Consider the following 21530-nt stretch of genomic DNA (forward strand, 5'->3'; position numbering starts at 1 on the left):
ATGGAAATTCATCCTTCTGACTACTGAAATCATCAGTTCTCCCTTTAAGGCCTTAAACTGATTAGATGAGATTTCTGTCATTGCTGAAGGCAGTCTTTTTAGTTGATTTTAGATGTAGTCAGCCATAGATTAAATCAACTTACTGGTTATTTAAATCCATGAAATATCCTCACAGTAACAATCAGGTCAGTGCTTGCTTGACCAAACAATTGGACACCATCACCTAGCCAAGTTGACACATGAACTTAACCATCACAGAAGCTTTTGGTGTAAAGTCCACCACTACCTGACACAAGGTACTGAAGATGCTTCCCTAAGTTTTCTTCTAAGAGTTTTATAGTTTTGATTCTTATATTGAGGTCTTTGATCCAGTTTGAGATAATTTTTGTATATGGTGTGAGGTAGGGATCCTCATTCATTATTTTGCATATGGATTTCTAATTTTCCCAGCACCATTTGTTGAAGAGTGGACTTCATACCCTTTTCAAAAATCAGTTGGCTCCCATGTGATGGTCTATTTCTGAACTCTCAGTTTGATACCCTTGTTCGATATGGCTGTCCTTGTGCCAATACCATGCTGTTTTGAATATTATAGCTTTGTAGTAAGTTTTAAAATCAGAGTGTCTTTGAATTTGTTCTTCTTTAAAAGATGGTTTTAGCGATTCATTGTCCCTTATGCTCCCATATAAATTTGATGTTTAGTTTTTCCATTTCTGCAAAGAAGGCTGTTGGAATTTTGTTAGGGATGGTTGCATCTTTAAATTGCTTTGGATATAATTGACATGTCAAGAATATTTAGTCTTCCAATCCATAAGCATGGAATGTCCTTCCATTTATTTAGGTCTTCTTTGATTTCTTTTAGCAATGTTTTGTAGTTCTCCCTGTGTAAATCCTTTACATCCTGTTTAAATTTGTTCCTGGATATTTCATTCTTTTAGTTGCTATTGTGCTAGTATATAGAAACACTACTTTTTTTCACTTTTTTTTCTTTATTAGAGAAGTTGTGGGTTTATAGAATAATCATGCATAAAATACAGGATTCCCATATACACCCTACTATTAACACCTTGCATTTGTGTGGTGCATTTGTTACAATTGATGAAAACACATTTTTATAATTATCCTATTAATTTAGGGTTCACTGTGTAGTGCAGTTCCATGGATTTTCTTTAACTTTTATTCTGTTACCATATATACACCTAACATTTCCCAACCATATTCAGGTATAAATTTCAATGCTGTTAATGATGTTCATAATGCGCTGCCATCACCATCATCCATTACCAAAACATTTCTATTGTTCAAAATAGGAACCCTGGACATTTTAAGCCTTAGTTTTCCATTCCCTGTCACCATACCATCCCCTTGTAACCTATATTCTAGGTTCTGACTTTATGAGTTTGTATATTATAATTATTTCATGTCAGTGAGATCATACAATATTTGCCCTTTTGTATCTGTCTTATTTTACTCAACATAATGTCTTAAAGGTTTATCCATATTGTTGCATGTATCAGAACTTCATTCCTTTTTACAGCTGATTAATATTTCATTATATGGATAGATCACATTTCACTTATCCATTCATCAGTTGATGGACACTTGGGTTGCTTCCGTCTTTCGGCAGTTGTTGGTAATGCTGCTAAAAACATCAGTGTGAAGATATCTGTCAGAGTCTCTGCTTTCAATTCTTTCAGTTATTGCCAGGTCATTTGGTAATTCTATACTTATCTTTCTGAGGAACCACCAAACTGTCTTCCACAGTGACTGTACCATAATATGTAACAAAATATATAACCAAATAAATAACAATTATTTTTGGTTGGATACCAACTTGACTTCAATAGCATACACATATATTTTCCTATACCTCTCCCATCTCACCACTTTTTTGTACTTGTTACCAATTATATCTTTGTACATTTTATGTCCCAAACCATAGATTTATCATTACTTTATTCATTTGCATTTTAGCACAAGTACAAAGTAAGAAGTGGAGTTACATACTGTTCTAGTTTGTTAATGCAGCTGGAATGCAAAACACCAAAAATGGATTGGCTTTTATAAAAGAGGGTTTATTTGGTTACATAGGTACAGTGTTAAGGTCATGAAGTGTCCATAAACAAACGGTACCTTCACTGGAGGATAGCCAATGACATCCGGAAAACCTCTGTTAGCTGGGAAGGCACGTGGCTGGTGTCTGCTTGCTCCCAGGTTGCGTACCAAAATGGCATTCTCCAAAATGTCTACATCAGCTTCCAACAGCCATTTTCAAAATGTCTGTCTCAGCTCCAAATAGCTATGAGTGCCTTCTGTCTGAGCTTATATAGTGCTCCAGTAAGCTAAACAAGGCCCATGCTTTGGGACATAAATATACAAACTGGCACACATACCAAACAATACAATGCAATAATAACTGGCATTTATGATTGCCCAGTTACCTTTACCAGAGTTCTACATTGTGTCCTGCCATTTTGAACCACTGTCTAGTGTCCTTTCCTTTCAGTCTGAAGAACTCCCTTTGGCATTACTTGTAGGGCAGGTGTAGTGGTGATGAACTCCCTCAGCTTTTGTTTATCTTGGAATGTCTTAATCTCTCCCTCATTTATGAAAGACATCTTGCTGGATATAAAATTTGGGGTTAGAAATTGTTTCCTTTCAGCACTTTAAGTATTTTGACCCATTGCCTTCTTGCCTCCATGGTTTCTGATGATAAATTGTCATGCAAATCTAATTGGGATTCCCTTGTATGTAACATGTTGCATTTTTCTTGCAGCTTCCAGAACTCTCTCCTTTTCTTTTGTGTTTTAATAGTGTGGTCAGTATATGACATGGTATGTTTTTCTTCATGTTTATCCTGCTTGGTGTTCTCTGGGCTTCTTGGATATGCATATTCACATCTTTGGCTTAAGTTTGGTAAGTTCTCTGGGACTCCTATAATACGTATATTGGTACACTTGATTGTGTTCCAGAGGTGTCTTAATCTATTTTTGCTTTTTATGATTCTTTTTTCTTTCCACTCCTCAGTCTGATTCATTTCAAGTGTCTTGTCTTCAAGGTCACTGATTCTTTTTTTTTTTTTTGCCAGCTCCAATCTGCTGTTGAAACCCTCCTAGGAATTTTTCATTTCAATTATTGTGGTCAACTCCAGTTGTTCTGTTTGGTTCCTTTTTAAAATTTCTATTTCTTTACCAACATTCTCATTTTACTCATTCATTGTTTTCCTGATATCCTTTAATTCTGTCTTTGAATTTTCCTTCATTACCTTAGCATTTTTAAGATCATTTTCTTAAAGTCTTTGTTTGATAGCTCCACATTCTGATATTTATTGGTGTTTTTGGATTTTTAACCTCCTCCTTTGGATGGGAAGGCATGTGGCTGGTGTCTGCTTGGTCCCAGTTATGTATCAAAATGGCATTCTCCAAGATGCCAGCTTCAGCTTTCAATGGCCGTCTTCAAAATGTTTCTCTAAGCTGCAACAGTGAGCTCCTTCTGAGCTCTTTATAGGACTCCAGTGATTAAATCAAGACCCATGCTGAATGGGTGGGGCCACATAAAATGGAAATAATCTAATCAAAGGTATGACCCACAGTTAGGTGGGTCACATCTCCATGGAAACAACCTAATCCAAGGATTCCAACCTAATCAACACTAATACCTCTGCCCCCACAAGATTGCATTAATGAAGAACATGGTGTTTGGGGGGACATAATACATCCAAACCAGCACAGTCTCCATTCTAGTATCTGTTTCCTTCTTTTTGCTCACTTTGGGTTTAGTTTGCTCTCCTTTTTCTAGATCCTCCAGTTGTGAAGTTAATTCTCTGGTTTGAGATCTTTTTTAATGTAAGCAGTTTGAGCTATAAATTTCCGTCACAACTCTGCCTCTGCTGCTTCAGATAAGAGTTCAGATATTGGGTTTTCATTTTCATTTGCCTTAAAATACTTCCTAATTTTCCTTGTGATTTCTTTTTTGACCCACTGGTTATTTAAGAGTGCATAGATTAATTACCACATATTTGTGAATTTTCGTTTTCCTTCTGTTATTGATTTCTAGTTTAATTCCACTGTTGTTGGAAGAGATATATTGTATGATTTCCACATTTTTTAATTTATTGATACTTTTTCTGTTACTTAACATATTGTCTATCATGAAGAATGATCCCTATGCACTAGAAAAGAATGTATATTCTGCTGCTGTTGGTTGAAGTGTTTTATATATGCCTGTTAGGCCTAATTGGCTTACAGTATCGTTCAAGTCTTCTGTATCTTTATTATCTTACATATAGATGTTCTATCAAATATTGAAAGCAATGTATTGGAATCTCCTACTATTAAAGTAGAACTGTGTGTTTTTCACTTCAAAACTATCAGAATTTGTTTCATTTATTTTGGGATTCTCTTCTTAGGTGCATATATATTTATAATTGTTATATCTTCTTGTTGAATTTTACCCCTTTATCAGTTTAAAATGACCTTCTTTGTCCCTCATAACAGTTTTTCACTTAAAGCCTATTTTATATGATATTAGTATAGCTACCCCAACTCTCTTTTTTTTTAAATACTATTTGCATGGTATATTTTTCCATCCTCTTACTTTGAGCCTATGTGTGTTTGAATTTAAAGTGAATCTCTTGTAAGTAGCATATGGGAACATCATACTTTTTTATCTATTTTGCTAATCTCTGCCTTTTGACTTGAGAGTTTAATCCATCTACATTTAAAAAAAAAACTGACAATTCAGGACTTTCTTTTTCTATTTTGCTATTTGGTCTTGTAAGTCTTATGCCATTTTTGTCCCTCAATTCTTCTGTTCATGCCTATGTTCATATTTGATTTGTTATAGTGTGCCATTTTGAGTCCCTTCTCATTTCTTTCTGTATCTAGTTTTCATGTATTTTCTTTTTGGTTACCATGGGTCTAAAATTTAATACCCTAAATCTATAACATCATATTTAATTTGATACCCACTAAATTTCAATAGCATACCCATACACTTTTCTAATAACCCTCTATCTCCCCACCTTTTTGTTGGACCTGTTACAAATTATGTCTTTATACCTTGTGTGTCCAAAACCATAGATTTATCAATATGCTTTATACATTTGAATTTTAGAACGTGTTATAAGTAAAAATTAGGTTGCATACCAAAAAAATACAATACAAGTATACTGGAATCTTTAATTACCCAGGTGGTTAACTTTATCAGAGATCTTTGTTGCTTTATGCTCTGCCTTTACCAGAGATCTTTGTTACTTATGCTCTTTAATCTACTGCCTAGCATCCTTTCCTTTCAGTCTGAAGAACATTCTTTAGCATTGCCTATAGGGTAAGTCTAATGGTGAGACTTCCTTAGCTTTCATTTGTCTGGGACTGTCTTCAATTCTCCCTCATTTTTGGAAGACATACTCACTGGATATAAAGCTCTTGGTTGGAAATTGTTCTCTTTCAGCACTTTAAATATTTCATCCCATTGCCTTCCTACCGCCATGGTTGCTGATGAGAAATTGGAACTTAATCTTAATGGGACTTCCTTGTATCTAACTTGTTGCTGTTCTCTCACAGCTTATAGAACTCTCTCCTTGTCCTTGCCATTTGATGGTTTAACTATTATGTATCTGTGCATTGTTCTCTTTGAATTTATCCTGTTTGGAGTTCACTGGGCATCTTGAATGCGCATATTCAGATCTTTGATCAAATTTGGGAAGTTTTCTGCCATTATGTCTTTGAATATTCCTTCTGCCACGTTCTTTGTTTCTTCTTCCTTTCTGGGACTTCCACCATGTGTATATTGGTATGCTTGATGGTATCCCACAGGTCTCTTAGGCTCTACTCACTTTTTAAAATTCTTTTTTGTTTTGCTCCTTAGCCTAAATCATTTCAGTTGTCTTGTCTTCAATGTTCTGATTTCTTTCTTCTGCCACCTCATATCATCTGTTGAAATCCTCTAGGGAACTTTTCATTCCAGTTATTCTTGTCTTCAATTGCAGGATTTCTGTTTGGTTCCTTTTTAAAATTTCTATTTTATCAAAATTCTCATATTGTTCATTCATTATTTTCCTTATATCAATTAATCCATTCTCCATGTTTTCTTTATCTCCTTGAGGCTATTGAAGATCCTTTTTTCAAAAGTCTTTGTCTCATATGTCCAAAGTCTGGTCTTTGCTGATGTTTTCTGAATTTTTATCTTGTTCCTTTGGATGGGCATCATTTCCCATTTATTTGTTTGTCTTGTGATATTTTGTTTCACACTTTACATTTTACTATTTTAAAGTGTTAACTCTGAGATTTAGTCCTTGAGCTGCCTGTTGCTTGTTTGGTTCCAACTAAAGATATTACAGAAATTTCCTTGAGTGCCAGGATCTAACAAAAACATACAAACCAATCCAAAAGAAATCACCTTTTACAGTCTGCAAATTGGCTCTACATGAATTTAGACCTCCTATCAAGATGATCAGCCCAAGGTAAATGTGAGGTGCAGGATCCTCATTGTCCACCCCACCCCCCAATCCACCTGTCTTTTGTCCTGGGCTTGTGCTTCCTGATGGCCTTAGGAATTCTCCCATTTACAGGGAATTCGGGAATTCAAAGGCCCTCTCTATTCCCTGTGAAGGAGACATTATCTATCTGCCTGGGGCTCTAAAGTTTTGTATGACTTAAAGCAGGTAATCCTTTGCCTCAGGCTCCTGGTACTTAATTGCTTCTTACACTGCTTTTACTCTCCACAGCCTGCTTCTGGCTGCAGGGTAAGTTCTGGAAGGGCGAAACAAAGTCACATTTTCTTTTTCTGTTTTTTAGGCCACCAGCTGATTGATTCTGACATATAGGCATCCCAGTGTGTGCATGGTGGTTCTTCTGCTCCCTCCAGAATAGAGCCAGGGACACACAATAGGAGTGTTGGCTGTCTCCACATCATACCAGGGAGGGTGTGGAAGGGGGGCCAGGAATGCACTCAAGCTTCTCTTAACTGCTTTTAAAGCCACATTATCTTAATTTGCCATTCACCCCATTTCTACAGCCCTTTTTCTGTTATCCACAGTTTTTAGGAAGATGGCTTTGCCAATTTTGCTAGTTGTTCAACGATTGTATAGGTAGGTGAACAGCACCCTTCCAGGTGGAAAAGTGATGAATTTATTTGCAGAGTCGGGCTTAGAGAAAGAAAGGCCCTATTTGAGCGACAAAACAGGTTCTCTAGAAGTGACTCCTAGGCAAAATTATAGGTGGGCTTACCCTTCCCTTTACAGCATAAGTTTCACAACAGCAAGCCTCAAGATCAAGGGCTTGACTTATTAAGTTGCATGTTCCTAATTTCACATAGCATATATTCTATCCAAGACAAACAATCAGTGTCTCACATTATCCTCACTTAGTTGTACAATCATCAATCTCAATTTTAAACCATTTTCATAACCCAAAATACCCCAAAGCTCTTATCAGCCTCTAATTATTTATCCCTAGTATTTTTGTGGTACTAGTCATGTATTCCTATTAAATATAGTCTCTAGTATGCAATAGATATATTTTTCCCATATACCACTCTGTTGTTAACTCTTTGGTTTTTTTCTTTTTGATCCTCCTGTTTTAAGTTTTTCCCCTACTTTCTTGACTTCTTTTGGATTAATAAAATATTTTTGTTATTCCATAATTTATTTCTGTTTAGTTGTTAATTATACATTTGTTTACTGTGGATTTTCTAGGAACTACTGCATGCAACCTCTTTTGTCAGTTCAGCTCTACACAACCACCAAAACTTTACTGGTCTCTCTGTCAACCTCACCATCCTCCAGAAATAAGCCTTGATTCTCAACCTCTTGTCTACCCAATATTGGCAAGTCTCCTGGGGACAAAATGGCTGTGTGTTCTTAACTCATCTCTCCAGTCTTTTCCTTTCTCTGGAAGTTTGGGTTCTCTAACCGTTGCTTCTGAAGCTCTCTGATATCTTTAAATAGATGATTTTTATATTTACTGACTATTATCAATGTTCCTGGTGGGTATTTTAGTTTGCTACAAACGATTCCAAGGGTTTGGTCATATAATTTTTAATATTCACAAACTAGTTGAATGTCTTCTTTAAATAGTCCCATGAACAGATTAGAAGTTTGTGTAAAATTTAATTTACTTCAATTATGGCCTTAATTGTTTCTGTGTTATTTTGTATAATTTCTTTAATTTCATCATTTTCAATTCAGGCCAAATTCTTTTCTTTTGGCATATGGAGTGTCTCACTGGAATCAGTGAGAGAAGCACACATGACTCAGGATTTGGCCTGTAAACATTTCCTATAAAGCCTTCTGCACACACACACAAACACACACACACACACATACACACACACACTCTTCCCTGCAGAAGACAGAGATCTCTCTGTCCAACTTTCTGGTTTATGCAAGTTGATCTGAATCAGTCAATTGTTTCCCTTGTGCTGAAATTCAAAGGTGTGACTATTACATTTTACATGACCTCCACTTAATATGGGTATAGAACTGTTCTTTCACCTAAGAGGCATTCAAATTCTGAGAGGTTAATTACTTTTTAGCTATTCACCAGAGGGACAGAGGAATGGTGATTGACTAGAAATAGCATTTGAAAGCCAAAGCTTTAAATAGTAGTCCTTGGGAAGTCAAGTGCCCAGAAATCAGTTGTTATCAAAAATTAGAAGGCTGGTATTAGAATGCCACACTGGGGATTTGGCCAATCTCTAAGTATCAATAAATTCCAAGTGAAGAATTTTCTCCTGTGAGTGAACTAAGTTGCAATCTCCAAAGGAAAATAATAATTTACAAATGGTAAGCAGACTCATTATAAGAAAATATGGGTATCTAATGTCTCAGCTAACGGAAAATTTAACATACTGTTAAAGATGTATTAAAATTAAAAATTTATAAATGAAACATATTTATGTTGTTCTGTCGAGAAATGTGATAGTATTTGTTTGGAGACTATGAGAATTTTCTACTCTAAAAATAGATTTCCATTTCACTCCTGCATGTGTAGGAAGCACCCAAAGCCTACAGTTAAGAATGGGCATTTCGGAAAAGTCATTTGAAATAATTTAGCCATCATGGTCATACCAGAAATTGGTGTTACATGATTAAAAATGATTTGAAGAAAACTGGTAAACTCTGAGTAAGGTCTGTAGTCTAATTAACTGTATTCTGCCAATAATTTCTTGATTTGGGTAAAGCACTATGGTTATATAAGATATCACTATGGTTATATTAGATGTCACACTGGGACATATGACTTCTATACTATTTTTGCATCTTCTTGTAAGCCTAAAATGACTTCAAAATTGCTAGTTTAAAGAAATGATTTGAAGGATATAAGGTTTTGTATTGATGAGATGAAAGGGATATTAGTGAGTAAGGATGATAGTCTTTTTTATTAGGTATGGGGGAGGAAGAAGGGATGATGCCATTCTAGATTTCAAAAAGCAGCCGTAAAATACAAGCAGCCTTTGTTTTGGGTTTAAAAATTATTTGTGCTACCTCATCTGTACAAATCTTATAGTATAATTCTTTCTGAAATTAACTTTTTAAAAAGTGTACTTTCATTTACATCCTCCTAATACCCTTTGAATGAATTAAATTTAAGTTATTTTAGCCTAGTAACAGACTAAAATTATCCAGCTCTGTTAAACGGTGAACAATGTTAAATTCACAGAACTAAAAAGTGACTTTCTTAAGCCAATATAGCAATTCCTTGGCCATGATAATTTCTCTTTTTTAACACTGCTTCTTCCATTCAAGTCCCATCAAACCAAATTTGTAGTATTTTATGGTATGTTATTTTTCTTGGAAAGTGTCTTAGAAATATCAAAGTCTTTTTCTATCAGTAGTCCTCTTGTTTATGAGCTTCAGCTATTTTCATCATGCTCCTTATCCCAAATATTTCCTGTCAGTTTGTTTATTATGAAAATTAAAAATAGATATTTGCCTTTGTTTAATGTAATTTTACTTTGGAATATGAATGATTTACATAATAGTTAAGTATATCATTAGAGTCCATTCTGTGACATTATCCTCAATAAGCCATTGGCTAGGGTGAAAATGTAATCACAGTAGTGGAATGGAATACTTTCAGTGCTATGTAAAAAGGGAAAAACTAAACTCTAGTATTGTGCAGGTGAATAGTGTTAAAGTAATATTTTCCTTACTTTTGTAGTTACTGAAGGAGTTTAATTTGTATGTATTTTCTTTATTTTCTTTTACTAGTTTCAATAATGGATAAAGTGACAACAGTTTTCAATAGTGCACAGAGACTGGAAGTTGTTAGGAACTGCATCTCATTCATATTTGAAAATAAAACTTTGGAGACTGAAAAGGTAATAAAATGCCATCTTCCCCAAGTTAGCACATATCATTTTCCCCTCAGATTTACATTTTAGGTCGCCAACTGACCTCTCCTCAAATTCTATCCCTTTTCTCTATAAAGTCTTGTTTCATTTTATATGACTAGTATATAAGATTTAAAACTGTAAACTAAGTCTAATTATATGACTACCAAAGAAATATTGATAGTAACATTGTTTTTTTTTCCTCAAAACTTTAAACGTTGTTCATGAAACCCCTATTTTGGTATATTACTTGGAAAATTAACATTTTCAATATAATTCTATTTATTGCAAAGAACTAGTCAGAATACATAATGGATTATAGAAGCTATAGTCTTCAACTTAAATGTGCCTCCTTAAAGCACATTTCTTGCCTCCTTCATTAGAACATGCTGAACATATTATAACCTTTTCTTCATGACTCATTATCATAGTTCTGAACGTCAGGGCCTGGTAAAGCATGTAAAGCTCTTATCCACACTAAGTGACCCCAGTCTCTATATGTTTTGAGTTTGGGTTTTGTTGTTGTTGTTGTTGTTGATTTCCATTTTTTCTTATGGTTAAAATATTACAAATTTACTTCCCTTGCTTTCAGCTTTCACATTCTGTTCCTTGAACCTGCCTAAAACAGTATCATACCCTCCCACTCTCAGTCTTCTCCCTTCCAACTTGCTTCTTTGTTTTCCTTTTGGAGTTTACCAAGTTAAATAAGCTTATTTTTATTTTATGTACTGTCCTAGTTTGCTAATGCTGGAGAATGCAAAACACCAGAGATGGACAGGCTTTTATAAAACGGGGGTTTATTTCACTACACAGTTACAGTCTTAAGGCCACAAAGCATCCAAGGTAACACCTCAGCAATTGGGTACCTTCACTGGAGGATGGCCAGTGGTGTCCGGAAAACCTCTGTTAGCTAGGAAGGCAGCTGGCGTCTGCTCCAAAGCTCCGGCCTCAAAACGGCTTTCTCCCAGGACGTTCCTTTCTAGCAAGCTTGCTTCTCTTCAAAACATCACTCCCAGCTGCGCTCTCTTTCTTCCCCCCCGAATCAACTCATTTATATAGCTCCACCAATAAGGGCCCACCCTGAATGGGCGGGGCCACGCCTCCATGAGAACATCTCATCAGAATCATAGCCCACAGCTGGGTGGGGCACACTCCAAGCAAATCCAACCATCACCAAAACGCATGCCCCACACAAGACCACAAAGATAATGGCATTTGGGGGACACAATACACTCAAACCGGCACATGTACGTTACATAGGCCCTAAATGATGAACTGAAGGAGACATTTTTATGGGTAAAAGAGTTTTAATGCATAAGCCTAGAGATCTCTATTTTTATTCCTCTGTGTCCTCTAGCTATTTTCCTCTGTCCTACCCTCCCTCCCTCCCTTCCTCCCCCCGCTTACCCTCCCTCCATCCCTCCTTCCTTCCTTCCATTGAAATTCAGAGAAGAGATTGTACAACTTTCCAGTCATAAATTATAAGTGAGTAGTATTTAAATAGCTGATCAGTTTCAAAGTATGAAGTCTCCTGTTTCTTGGCATTGTTAATTTTCCTTCTATTCCTTGCCATAGAGAATTGGCCAATTATATACAGAAGGTATCTAAATGTCTGAGGTTTAGACTCATGCTCTGAAGCAACAGTCAGTTTGGTGACCATTTTGGTAAGATTTTTAAAAGAGGGAAATTTAATGGCTTTTCAGTTTATCTCATAAACTGATTCTACTTATTTTTCATGCTGGCCTACAAATAAAAATAACTATAAATAATCTGTTTTATAATTGTTCTTAACATAAAACCAACTTTTCTCTAGGATTTTAATTATAAAAGCTTTGTTAAATGGTCTGAAAGATACACTTGAACTTTCAATATGACATTTGAAAGTAAGTTTTTTTTCCAGTGGTAACTTTTGGTCATGTGTACCTCTTTTATCCTCAGACCCTTCCTGCTGCACTGAGAGCCCTAAAAGGAAAGGCAGCAAGACAGTGTCTTACTGATGAGCTGGGTTTGCATGTCCAACAAAACCGGGCAATATTAGACCACCAACAGTTTGACTACATAATTAGGATGATGAACTGTACTCTGCAGGTAATTTTTAGTTCTTTCACATTATTCCTCTTCTTTGAGAATCCTTTATTATTATTATTATTATTATTATTATTATTATTATTATTATTATTATTTGCCCCAGGAGATTCAGTAATTCCTAATTCCTGAAGCTCTTGAGCCTTCCACAGCTAATGGAATGAAGAGTCAATATCCATACCATTTCTGACAGACACACTTATTCATTACTTGCCATAAATATTAAGAATTTTTCATTCATTCTTTGTTTTCTCTTGAAAAATACAAGATTATTTTACTAGTTCTCTAGGCAGACTCTGTGAAAATGAAAGTCATCTTTAAAATATTTAGTTATGTTTTGGTTAATGTCTATTAGCTTCAAACTTTTTCAGTCAGTTTTTGGTTGCGCTGTTAAGGCAGAGGTCAGTGGATGGTGGATAATCCAAATGATAAATGAATTACTCAATTAAGTATTTATAAGCACTTTGTGTGTACTAAGCACACAAAAAAAATTCCAGTTGGCTTCAAAATATGTTTATGATCTTATAGAAATAAACTTCCACAGAATACTGAAGACCCAGTTGGGAGAAGCAAATAATCTGGTTGCTCCATTCTATCTTCCTTGTTAGATATTCTATGATATTGTCATCATATTCTCTACAAATGATGAGGAAATCCTTTTGAAGCCTTTTGCACAAGAAGAAAATATAATTAAGATTTCAAAGACCTTCTATGGGACTCCAAAAAAAGTAAACAAAATACATTTTAAATACTGGTAAATTGGAAAGCACAAATTACAGGATATAATTAATAATAAACTATGTGGAAAGAAGAAGGCCTGAATAAATGGAAAGATATAGCATGTTTATGTATTGAAAGACTTAATATTATAAAGATATCAGTTTTACTCAAAATAATCTAGAGAAGCAATACAATTCCCATCAGAATCCCAACTGGAAAAGCAAAATCCCAAGAATTACCAACACATTCTTGAAGGAAAACGGCGGAATATAGGAATCTGCCTTGTCAGATACCAAGATTACTTTGAGTGTAGTAGTTAAGACAGTGTAGTACTGGCAACAAAGTGACCAATATAATAGAATAGAGAGCCCAGAAACACACACACATATGGAAACTTTTTGAACACAATACAGATGATATCCTTATGACTTCAGGTTAAATAAGTCACATATAGTGAATTGACAGATATAAATTGACTCAGATTATAAAGAACTCCTTTAAATCAATAAGAAAAAGAGAAACAACCCACTTTTAAAATGGGCAAAAGACTTAAATATCTCAGAGAAAAGGAAACCCACTTTGGCAATAAATGCAGAAAAAAATGGCATATGTCAATAGTTGGAGAAATACACATTAAAACCACAAGATAGCATTTTACAACCACTACTGACAAGAATTTGAAAACATGATAACACTGACGGTTGTCAAAGATATAAAACAAATGGAACACAAACACTGCTGATGAAAGTATAAACTGGTATAACTACTTTGGAAAAGAATTATTGTTTATCTTATAAAACTGAATATGAACCTGCTTCTTGACACGGCAATTCCACTCCTAGAGTACCTTTTGCCCACATACATCCAGAGCATGCACAAAAATAGCAGCATTGTTTGAAATAATAGAAAATTGGAAACAATTCTTGTCAACCAGCAGTAGAATATATAAATAATGGTATCTTCTTAAAATAGAATATTTTCAGCATAGGAAATGAATGAATTGTAGCTATAAGGAACAACATGGATGAATCTTAAAGAAGATACTTTTGTGCAAATTTTAAAAGGCAGGTGTTCTTTTTGCTAATGCTGCCATTATGCAAAATACCAGAAATGGATAGGCTTTTATAAAGGGAGTTTATTTGATTACAAATTTAGAGTTCTAAGACCATAAGAGCATCCAAACTAAGGCAACAACAAGAAGATACCAAGAGGCGGGGCAAGATGGCAGACAGTTGATTTAAAAAAAAAAAAAAAAAAACAAGGAAAAAAATATGTAGAGCCCCCTTGAGGAGCCTGTGGAGAATGCAGGGGTATTGGCCTACCCCACCTTGATGGTTGCTAACATGACCACAGACATAGGGGACTGGTGGTTTGATGGGTTGAGCCCTCTACCATAGGTTTTACCCTTGGGAAGACGGTTGCTGCAAAGGAGAGGCTAGGCCTCCCTATAATTGTGCCTAAGAGCCTCCTCCCGAATGCCTCTTTGTTGCTCAGATGTGGCCCTCTCTCTCTAGCTAAGCCAACTTGAAAGGTGAAATCACTGCCCTCCCCCCTACGTGGGAACAGACACCCAGGGGAGTGAATCTCCCTGGCAACGTGGAATATGACTCCCGGGGAGGAATGTAGACATGGGATCGTGGGATGGAGAACATCTTCTTGACCAAAAGGGGGATGGTCTTTGAATAATTTCAATCTTTTTAAATTTATTGAGGCTTGTTTTATGTCCCAGCATATGATCTATTCTGGAGAAAGTTCCGTGAGCACTAGAAAAGTATGTGTATCCTGGTGATTTGGGATGTAATGTCCTGTAGATGTCTGTTAAATCTAATTCATTTATCAGATTGTTTAGGTTTTCAATTTCCTTATTGGTCTTCTGTCTGGTTGATCTATCTATAGGAGAGAGTGCTGTGTTAAAGTCTCCCACAATTATTGTGGAAACATCAATTGCTTCCTTTAGTTTTGCCAATGTTTCTCTCATGTATTTTGTGGCACCTTGATTGGGTGCATAGACATTTACGATTGTTATTTCTTCTTGCTGAATTGCCCCTTTTATTAGTATGTAGTGGCCTTCTTTGTCTCTCAAAACATCCCTGCATTTGAAGTCTATTTTATCTGAGATTAATATTGCTACACCTGCTTTCTTTTGGCTGTAGCTTGCATGAAATATTTTTTTCCATCCTTTCACTTTCAGTTTGTTTGTGTCCCTGTGTCTAAGATGAGTCTCTTGTATGCAACATATTGATGGTTCATTTTTTTTGATCCATTCTGCGAATCTATATCTTTTAATTGGGGAGTTTAATCCATTTACATTCAACGTTAAAACCGTGAAGGCATTTCTTGAATCGGCCATCTTATCCTTTGGATTATGTTTGCCATATTTTTCCCTCTCTCTATTAATATCCTTTATTGTACCCATACCGAATCTCTTTAGTACTGAACCTTTCTCCAAGTCTCTCTGTCCTGTCTTTGTTTCTCTGTCTGTAGGGCTTCCTTTAGTATCTCCAGTAGGGCAGGTCTCTTGTTAGCAAATTCTCTCAGCATTTCTTTGTCTGTGAAAAATTTAAGCTCTCCCTCAAATTTGAAGGAGAGCTTTGCTGGATAAAGTATTCTTGGCTGGAAATTCCTCTCACTCAGAATTTTAAATATATCGTGCCACTGCCTTCTCGCCTCCATGGTGGCTGCTGAGTAGTCACTACTTAGTCTTATGCTGTTTCCTTTGTATGTGGTGAATTGCTTTTCTCTTGCTGCTTTCAGAACTTGCTCCTTCTCTTCTATGTTTGACAGTGTGATCAGTATATGTCTCGGAGTGGGTTTTTTTGGATTTATTCTATTTGGAGTTCGCTGAGCATTTATGATTTGTGTATTTATGTTGTTTAGAAGATTTGGGAAGTTTTCCCCAACAATTTCTTTGAATACTCTTCCTAGACCTTTACCCTTTTCTTCCCCTTCTGGGACACCAATGAGTCTTATATTCGGACGTTTCATATTATCTATCATATCCCTGAGGTCCATTTCGAGTTTTTCAATTTTTTTCCCCATTCTTTCTTTTATGTTTTCATTTTCCATTCTGTCATCTTCCAGGTCACTGATTCGTTGTTCAACTTCCTCTAGTCTTGTACTATGAGTGTCCAGAATCTTTTTAATTTGGTCAACAGTTTCTTTAATTTCCATAAGATCATCCATTTTTTTATTTAGTCTTGCAATGTCTTCTTTATGCTCTTCTAGGGTCTTCTTGATTTCCTTCATATCCCGTACTAGGGTCTCATTGTTCATCTTTAGTTCTTTGAGTAGCTGCTCTAGGTGTGTCTCTTCTGGTCTTTTGATTTGGGTGCTTGGGCTTGGGTTATCCATATCGTCTGGTTTTTTCATATGCTTTATAATTTTCTGTTGTTTTTGGCCTCGTGGCATTTGCTGACCTTGATAGGGTTCTTTTAGGGTTTGTAGACCAGTTGAAGTCCTTATCTCTAATTTATCAGATCTACAGCTTCGTGGAGTACACTTTCTCTAACTAACCAGCAGGTGGCGTCCACGAGCCACCTGTTCTCCACAAGCCAGATCTCCCCTGCTTAGCCTTTTTGGTGAGTGGGGGAGTGAGTCTTGTGGGGCCCAATTGGTGTCCCAAGCTTGCGTGTGTAGTTGGTGTTGCCTGCCCTGTATGTGGGGCGTGTTTCTGGGCAGTCGGGGAGGGGGGGTGGCCCTAACAATCAAATCTCCCTGATGAACCTAGAGTTTTAAAGCTACTGCAATAGTCTAATCCTTCAGTTCAGTCCTGCCACAGTTTGTCTCTGCCACTGACCCACAAGTCTTTGGTATTGGCGTATGGCTCCTGAGACTTGCAAGTGGGCCCCTCTTCCAGGCTGTGCACCCCGGGTCCTCTGTTGAGGGATGACTGTGCTATGTCGCAGGTGAGTGCCGTCCCCCCAGGGCAGTTCTGGGCTGCTGGGCTGTGTTGGGAGGCTCCCAGTCTGCTCAAATGATGGCTGAATGGGGCTCTGTTAATTCACACTGCTCCCCCTTCCCAGCTCTGGGACATTCAGCTGAGGTTGCAGGGAAGGCTAATGTCCACGCCCAGTTTTGTGGTGTGTGCCTGTTATTTGAAGCACTTCTGTCACACTGGGTTGTCTGGGGCAGCTCTGGGCTATGGGGCTGGCGATGGGCAGGAGTGTTTCCTGTCCACCAGGATGGTGGCTGTGAGCGGACACCCCCCTTTTCTTGGGAAGTTGTGTTGTTTAGTGAATTTTCTCAGCCACTGGATTATTGCCTTTTGTCTCAGAGCTCTCTTAGTTCTGCTCTTGACTTGACGTGCCCAAATTTCAATTCTTTGAAGCTTTCTGTATTGAGTTTCTTAGAGTAATTGTTTTAGAAAAAGCAAAAAGGATTTAAAAAAAAAAAAAAAAAACGGCCCTCCTCAGAGATCTAATGGGTTATTGAAATGCTAATAGACAAAGCAACCAGGGCCATTAAGGAAAAGTGCCCAGGGCAGAGAGATCAGCCTTGCTTTGGGATTTGCATATGCGCCTCAAGGCCTGATCTCCGCCCTTCCCCTTTCTGTGTTCACCAGAACTCCAAAAATCCTCTGCTTTTATTTTGGAGTTTTTCGTGTTGTTTTTTTTCTATGCCTGTCTCCTCTCTGCTGGGCTGGCTGCTCTCAGAGTCTCTGGTGTCTGGCCTCAGTCTATCTATGGTTGGAGTTTGAATCAGTAGAATGAGTTTCCGGTAAGAGCAGCCACTGCAATTCTCCCTTCTCCTTCCTGGAGCTGACAGCCCCTCCTCCCCCGGGACTGAGCCTGGCAGGGAGGGGCGCGGGTCCCCTGGCCGCAAAAACTTACAGATTTCGCTGATCTCAGCAGTTCCACGTTTTCATGAGTGTTGTATGAAGTATGCCCAAAGACAGATTGCTCTGTGGTGTCCAGTCCACGCAGTTCCTGGCTTTTTACCTACTTTCCTGGAGGAGTAACTAAAACATACAGCTCACCAGTCTGCCATCTTGCCCCGCCTCCGTTAATATTTTATTATACGTTATTTCATATATACGTAAAAATAGATCCTGTGCTTCATTCTAGCACATGCTGTTGTTTAAAATTACATAAAAATCCTCTTCAGTTATAAATGGACTCAGATGTGATATTTTTATTTTAATGTGTTATTACCAACTTGGGATGTATTAGTATTTATGTTCTAGTTACAACAGTGTACTTGTGGGGATTTAATATGACATTCTGAACATTTTTTATAAAAGCATAGAGTTTCAAGGCAGAGAGTCCAAACATCTGTGTTGGTGTTTTATGAAAGAAATATTAATGAAATGAACTAATTTTTAGATAGTGCTTCAAAAACTTTAGTAATGTTTGTTTTTCATGACCTAGAAGTTATTCTGTCTTTCCTGTCCTTAAGGGGAAATTAAATAGAACATCAGTACTGCCAAGGGGCTCTTTGTTTATAAGTTTCTTTCAATGCCAAGAAAAAGTTTTTAAAGCAATGGTTTATAGAGGTTATAGATTATTCTAATTTACTATCATCTCATTTCAAAAAGCTTATCAGATTTTAGTATTTTTAATAACTATCTCCCCCCAAAATCATCCACCTTAACTATTTGTATTTTAGCAGATATGGTCTTTAAAACCTTTTAGCTGTCAAGATTTTAGCTAAGACCTTTTAACAGTAAATTCTAATTTCAAAATCCAGAGAAGTCTTCCATTTCCAGCATTATGATAGACTACATGCTATGAAACCCTATCTGTAAAATAGACATACATCTTAGAAAATTAGAGGCAAGTAATGAAAGCTAAGTGGCTTTTATTCATTATCTTATTCTTCTCATAAGGTTGTTCAATAATTTTCTTTCTACAAAAATTAGGCTCTTTTTAAATTATAAAAGCAAGGTATGATTGTTATATATTTTATGTAATTTAAATATATGTGTGTGTAAATATGTATGTATGTGTAGACACAGAGGACACTGCACTTTGCATTTGCCTTGGACAGACCTTCCTAAATAGGAGGGCTGACATTCAAGAAAATCTCTGTCATATCACCAGCTGGTAACAGAATCAAGAAACAGATATTTCAAGGAATAAATCCCAGAGTTAACATTTAAAAATTTTTAAATGTACAGTGTGCAACAAAAGATACAGGACAAACAAAAAACAGGAAATAATGGCCCAACTAAAGGAAGAGGATAAAAATCCAGAAAACACCAATGAAGAAGACCAGACTAAGGACATACTGGACAAAGACTTTCAAAAAATAATCGTAAAAATGCTCCAGGAGATGAAGGAAAATACGGAGAAAAGAACTAAAGGATATCAGGAAAGCAATGAATGAGCAATATGAAAATCTTAGTAAAGAAATAGGCATTTTAAAAGGAATCAAACAGAACTACTGGAGTTGAAGATGACAATAACTGAAATGAAAAATCCCCAGGAGGGTTTCAACAGCAGATTGGAGCTGGCAGAAAGAATCATTGAACCCAAAGACAAGACAGTTGAAATGAATCAGACTGATGAGCAGAACGAAAAAAGAATTAAAAAAGACAAAAATAGCCTAAGAGACCTCTAGGATACCATCAAGCATACCAATATATGCATTATGGGATTCCCAGAAAAAAAAGAAAGAGAGATGGGGCAGAAAGAATATTCCAAGAAATAGTGACAGAAAACTTCCCAAATTCAGCAAAAAAAAAAAAAAACTTAGCCAAAATAAAATAAAGATGTGAATATGTTCATCCAAGAAGCCCAGAGAATACCAAATGAAATAAACTTGATCTAACCGTTGAATGCAGAGAACAAGGGGGAAGTTTTGAAAGCTGCTAGAAAAGTGCAACATGTTACATACAAGGGAATCCCAATTAGATTGAGTTCCGATTTCTCATTAGAAACTGTGGAGGCAAGAAGGCAGTGGGTTGAAATACTAAGAATACTGAAAAAACAATTGCCCACCAAGAATTCTATATCTGACAAGACTTTCTTTTAAAAATGAGGGAGAGATTAAGACATTCCCAGATAAACAAAAGCTGAGGATGTTCATCACCACTAGACCTGCCTTACAAACAATGCTAAAGAAAGTTCTTCAGACTGAAAGGTAACCACTAGACAGTGGTTCAAAGTGGCATAAAGAGATAAAGAACTCTGGTAACCATTTGGGGTAATTATAAATGCCAGTATTATTGTATTGCTGGTGCAGTACTATTTATTTCATACAGATGCTAAAATGCTAGTGTATAAAAAGTAATGATAAATCTATGGTTTATGACATACAGTGTACAGAGACAAAATTGGAAATAACAACTACCCCCCCCCCCAAAAAAAGGAAAAAAAGTTGGGAATATGGGGAGGGTATAGGAAAAAGTGTATGTTTATGCTATTGGAGTCAAGTTGGCGTGAAACCAAATATGATCGTTATATGTTTAGGATATTAAATTTTAACCCCATGTTAATCACAAGGAAAATATATGAAAAGTATATCCAGATAGAAAAGAGAAGGCATTCAGTATGTGGTACGACACAAAAAAATCAAATAAATATAAAAGTAGGCATTAACAGAAGAATTGAAGGACAAAAAGGTATGAGTTACAAAGACTAAATAGTAAAGTGGAAGAAGAAAGTCCTGCATTATCAGTAGTGACTTTAAATGTAAATGGATTAAATTCTCCAGTCAAAAGGCAGAGATTGGCAGAGTGAATAAAAAAGCATGAATCAAAAGAAAAAGAAAAAATAAACAAATATTGAACTCTGAATAATAATATGTTTGCTGAAGTAATTAGGAGAAGTGCCATTATGTCCATGATTTACTTTGAAATGCACTAAAAATAAAATGAATTGATGGATGGATGGATGGATGGATAAATGATGTAGCAGGTATAGTAAAATGCTGATAGAATTTAGTTGTAAATATACAGGTGTTCAGCTTTGTAAACTCTTTCAGCTTTGCTGTATGTTTGAAAATTTTCAGAATAAAATGAGGGCAAATAAGTAAACAAAAATAAAGGCATAATTATGAAAACTCAATGAATGTGCTAAACAGATTAGATACAGCAAAAGAGAATTATGTTGAATAGAAAATATGGAAGAGAAGTTAAGATACATGGAGGATATAGTGAGATATAAAACAGAACAACTCAAAGTGCTAAGACTATGACAAGATAAGGAACTTGTGCCAAAATGTAAATTGGTACACTGTTTTCTTCATTGAGAAAGTGTTACTATGAAAACAAAAGTAAGCCACATTAAACTCTACTAAATTTGCTTAGTGTGAGTTCAGCTGGCAATGGCCAGTGGCCAGTATCTCCCATGAAAGGCTTCAGAGTCAAGTCTCAGATTTTGTCCAGGCTTAAAATTCCATCTACCAACAAAATGGATTGCTTTCCTCCTGCTGCTTTCAGGATTCTCTCT

At 36.2% G+C, this 21530-nt stretch overlaps 1 protein-coding gene across 2 annotated transcripts in view; it reads left to right on the forward strand.

Moving 5' to 3' along the window:
* The window catches only part of SBF2 (SET binding factor 2), a 696898-nt gene that overhangs the window by 469110 nt on the left and 206258 nt on the right, over positions 1 to 21530 (forward strand). For both annotated transcript variants that reach the window (XM_037839994.1, XM_037839995.1), the window contains exons 15-16: positions 10214 to 10323; positions 12274 to 12423. In XM_037839994.1, the coding sequence (XP_037695922.1) occupies positions 10214 to 10323; positions 12274 to 12423 (260 nt within the window). The remainder of the gene's footprint in view (positions 1 to 10213; positions 10324 to 12273; positions 12424 to 21530) is intronic.

This window comes from Choloepus didactylus, chromosome 6 (genome assembly GCF_015220235.1).
Source record: "Choloepus didactylus isolate mChoDid1 chromosome 6, mChoDid1.pri, whole genome shotgun sequence".
NCBI classification, from domain to species: Eukaryota; Metazoa; Chordata; class Mammalia; order Pilosa; family Megalonychidae; genus Choloepus; species Choloepus didactylus.